The 3,370-nt window shown below is 45.3% G+C and overlaps 1 protein-coding gene across 1 annotated transcript; it reads right to left on the bottom strand.

Moving 5' to 3' along the window:
• Positions 1-58: 58 nt before the first annotated feature.
• LOC128276745 (uncharacterized) lies at positions 59-2,622 on the bottom strand (the record flags this gene model as incomplete). The annotated part of the gene is made up of 1 exon (XM_053015204.1): positions 59-2,622. A coding segment is annotated over exon 1 (2,564 nt), but the record flags the coding sequence as incomplete, so codon positions are not given.
• Between the last annotated feature and the right edge of the window lie 748 nt (positions 2,623-3,370).

The raw sequence follows: 3,370 nt of genomic DNA, 5'->3' as shown, positions 1-3,370 counted from the left end.
AATAATTCACATTCAAATGACCGTAATTTATCATAGCACAAAAAAAAAGTTTAATTACCCTGTGTTAAGTGTCTGCAGCTGTCGTTGTGCTTGTTGGCTCTTGATTTGCTGCTGTACCATGTACTCCTGCTGTTCACGAGCATGTCTTTGGTGCTGTGCCTGTTGCTGGGCGGACATTGGAGCCCTCATTGGGGTGAATTTGTGACAGGACTTTCGATTTCCGCCATGGTTGCTGTCCGATGCGTTCCTAGCTACATTGTTGCCGTTCATTACACTGCTATTGCTGGATGATGTTGAGGATTCGGTGGTTTTCGGATTGGGTGTGTTTGTAGAACGACGGTCGCAACTCGCAGGAGCCAGCGCTGTTTGTTTGTTGGTTGCACCATTCGAAAGCAATGCACCGTTGGAACTAACCATAGAATTTCGTGCTACGGTCACCGTTTGTGGCGGTCGCACGGTGTTAGTACCGGAATGCTTGTTCAGGTTCGGGACGGTTTGATGAGCGGCTGTCAAGGGTTTTGCTGCATTTGTCTGTGGTGTCTGTGAACCACAGTTCGCTGTCGTTGAAGACACGTTCTTGGCACTATTCGGCAAGCACTCTTTCGGGCCCATTATTGGTGAAGTGCTCCCTGCTACGGAGTGCAACGGATGGTCTTCCACTTCATTGTAGGAGATTCTCGGCAAATATATCTGAAGTCCGACGTTCCGCGTTATCTTAAGTGGCAGTACCTGACGGCTCGAGCGTTTGTCCAATTCGCTCAACACTCGAGTTTGTATCAGCGTAATATCGCTCAACCTCTTGGACAAATCTGTAATTCGTTGCCGGTACGCGGTCAACATTGCATCCTGCTTCGCAAGCAGCTGGCGCATCTCGGCCATCTCTTCCCGGTTTACGATCGCCTCGGTAATCTTCTGCATGATTAGTACTTCAAGATCAGATTGAGTCATGGTTGTCAAAGGTCGTGCGAATCTTCTTAGAAAATCCATTCGTAACACAGTCGGTTCCGTTCGTTTTTTAGTTTTATCGTCTTCGTTTTTCGTGTCTGGGTTGACGCCACGAAGACTCTTCTCCTCGTCGCTCAATGTACCACATTCAGCCATCTTCGCTCTCTTTGCAGAAGATATATTGTCGGTATTTCCGACCCCGCTTGTGTGTACATCTCGCTTGCCACTGTCCTCCAATTTCTTGGTATCGTTTACTGCTTCTGTTGCTCTAGGGTTCGAAATATCTTCTTCATCATCATCATCAATCACCAACACTTCCAGGGCCGTTGGTTTTTTGGGTAACATTTCTGCCGAACTAAGTGCAGAACTGCTTCTATTTGCCTCGACTGTTTTGTCGGCTTCGATCTCGCTTAGTAATGAACCTCTACGTTTGATTTGGCCATTCATACTTATCGATTCGCATGAATTAGCCACAAATGCGACACCCGAGGTATGCTCTCGATCGTTACTTGTTTCTTGTACACTCTCTGATAACACAATAGCTAGATCGTCACCTGTCGAGATCACTTCCGAAGGTTTCTGCTTTTTTCTCGGTGGTTCGTCGATATCATCAGAAGTGCTAACGATTGGCACTTGGTGTTCGTCGCTTTGTGTAGCCTGAGCCTCATCAACAGCAGCTAAACCGTCCTTCTTGTTCGCGTCGATTGCTCGTTTTGCAAGATCGTCCGTTACATCTTCCTCTGTCTCCCGCAATAAGCGCTTCTCGTGTAACGCAGTAGGAACAGTACTTGCATCCTTTTTTTGTGACGCAATTCCATCGGCGTCTTCATCGGGGATTTTTACTTCCCCACCATTTGCATCGGCCGTTTCAGTTACACCTGATACATTGTCTATTTTTTCAGGTAATCGTTTGGTGCCGGCTGCTTCACCAGCTTCGGTAGCCATTTCTGTTTGTTGAGCGATCTCCGTTTGCTCTACGGAAGGACGAATCTCAACGGTGCGATCGACTGCTTTTTGTTTGTTTTCTGCTGGAATCTTTGAAGAATCTTTGTCCACTTCGTCGCTAAATTTTATCATATCACTGCGCTCTGCGTGAACGGTGGTCTCCGTTATCGCAGCACTAGAGCGCTCACCCAACAGTGAGTTAAAAAGTTCTTCGGCCGTCGTATTAACGTTAGTTGCTCGTGCCACATTTTTTTTCCCATCATTTCTGACAGGGCTCAATTGATTCACTGGACCCTTGTTTACACCACGATTGCAGGTAAAAGACCCCTCCGGACTAGATAATTCGGTCAGGTCGATATTATCATTTTCTGCCTGTTCAAGCTTTTCAGCAGCGCCAACATCACCTTCTTCGCTGGAGCGTTCCTTCGCCTGTTTATCATCTTGCTTCGCATCTCCCACGTTGTTTTCAGAAACAGCCTCGGAAGTCACATCTAGGAGAGCTATTCCAGTCATATCGGCATCAGCATTTTCAGCACCTTTACGTTTGCTGTTAGTTGAATCAGTTGGAACTTCCTGTTCGTCGCCTTCACTGTCGCTGATTATCAACGACAGGAGCTCGTCACTTTCGTGGATTATTAACTCAGACGATTGATCTCCATTTCCCTGGTTCGCTGGTCCACTGGTTGTCGGAGTCTCTTCATCAACAGTTGATGAAGCGCTTTGGTCCTCCATAATTTAGAGTGTGTAGTATCTGCAATGGTACGAAATAATAGATGTTATTGCTGGTTGAGCTTAAGCAGGAACTGCACATATAGCACAAAAAACGTGCAGTTCTCTTATAATCTATTATGTTAGAATGGTCATAACTAACGCTGGAAACCTTTCGCCAAAGATGTCCATAAGAAAATTGGGAGATATCTTTCACATCCTAAGCAATCAAACCGAATTGAAATGCTTGTAAAACATTGCCCTAATTATAGAAGACGCAACACACACTACCACAACATTTTGACAGTTCGTCGTTCCCTAGTTACTCAAGATGCAAAAAACGTTGCGGCATTGTCATGGTATGCGTGCAACTGGACGATGCGGTTGTAGTAGTAAAACCATTCGTCCGAAAGTCTCTCTGTCCCATGGATATACACACATCTGAAGACTGGAAAACGGAACTAAAGTCAACGTTTTCTCATGAGCCTTCGTTACGCACTCCCGAAACAACGCAAGAGAGCCAAATGAGATTCTTTTTAAACAAAACAGAATTAAACACAAAATAGCGCTGGAACAAACAAGATATTTACGTTAGCCCGTAATGGGCAACTGAACAAAAACGAACAAAAACATAACCCTAAAATTCGGCCCCTTACCCTAAAGTCGGCAATAGAAACAACTGAACACAAATAACAACTTGAAACGATGTCGTTACTCGCAGAAAGTTGAGAAAAAACGACCAAAATACGCCACTTTATAACGCATCACGAGC

This window comes from Anopheles cruzii, unplaced genomic scaffold (assembly GCF_943734635.1).
Source record: "Anopheles cruzii unplaced genomic scaffold, idAnoCruzAS_RS32_06 scaffold02317_ctg1, whole genome shotgun sequence".
In the NCBI taxonomy this organism is placed as follows: domain Eukaryota; kingdom Metazoa; phylum Arthropoda; class Insecta; order Diptera; family Culicidae; genus Anopheles; species Anopheles cruzii.
The sequence above is the reverse complement of the archived record's forward strand: the minus strand, read 5'-3'. Positions and strand labels throughout refer to the sequence as shown.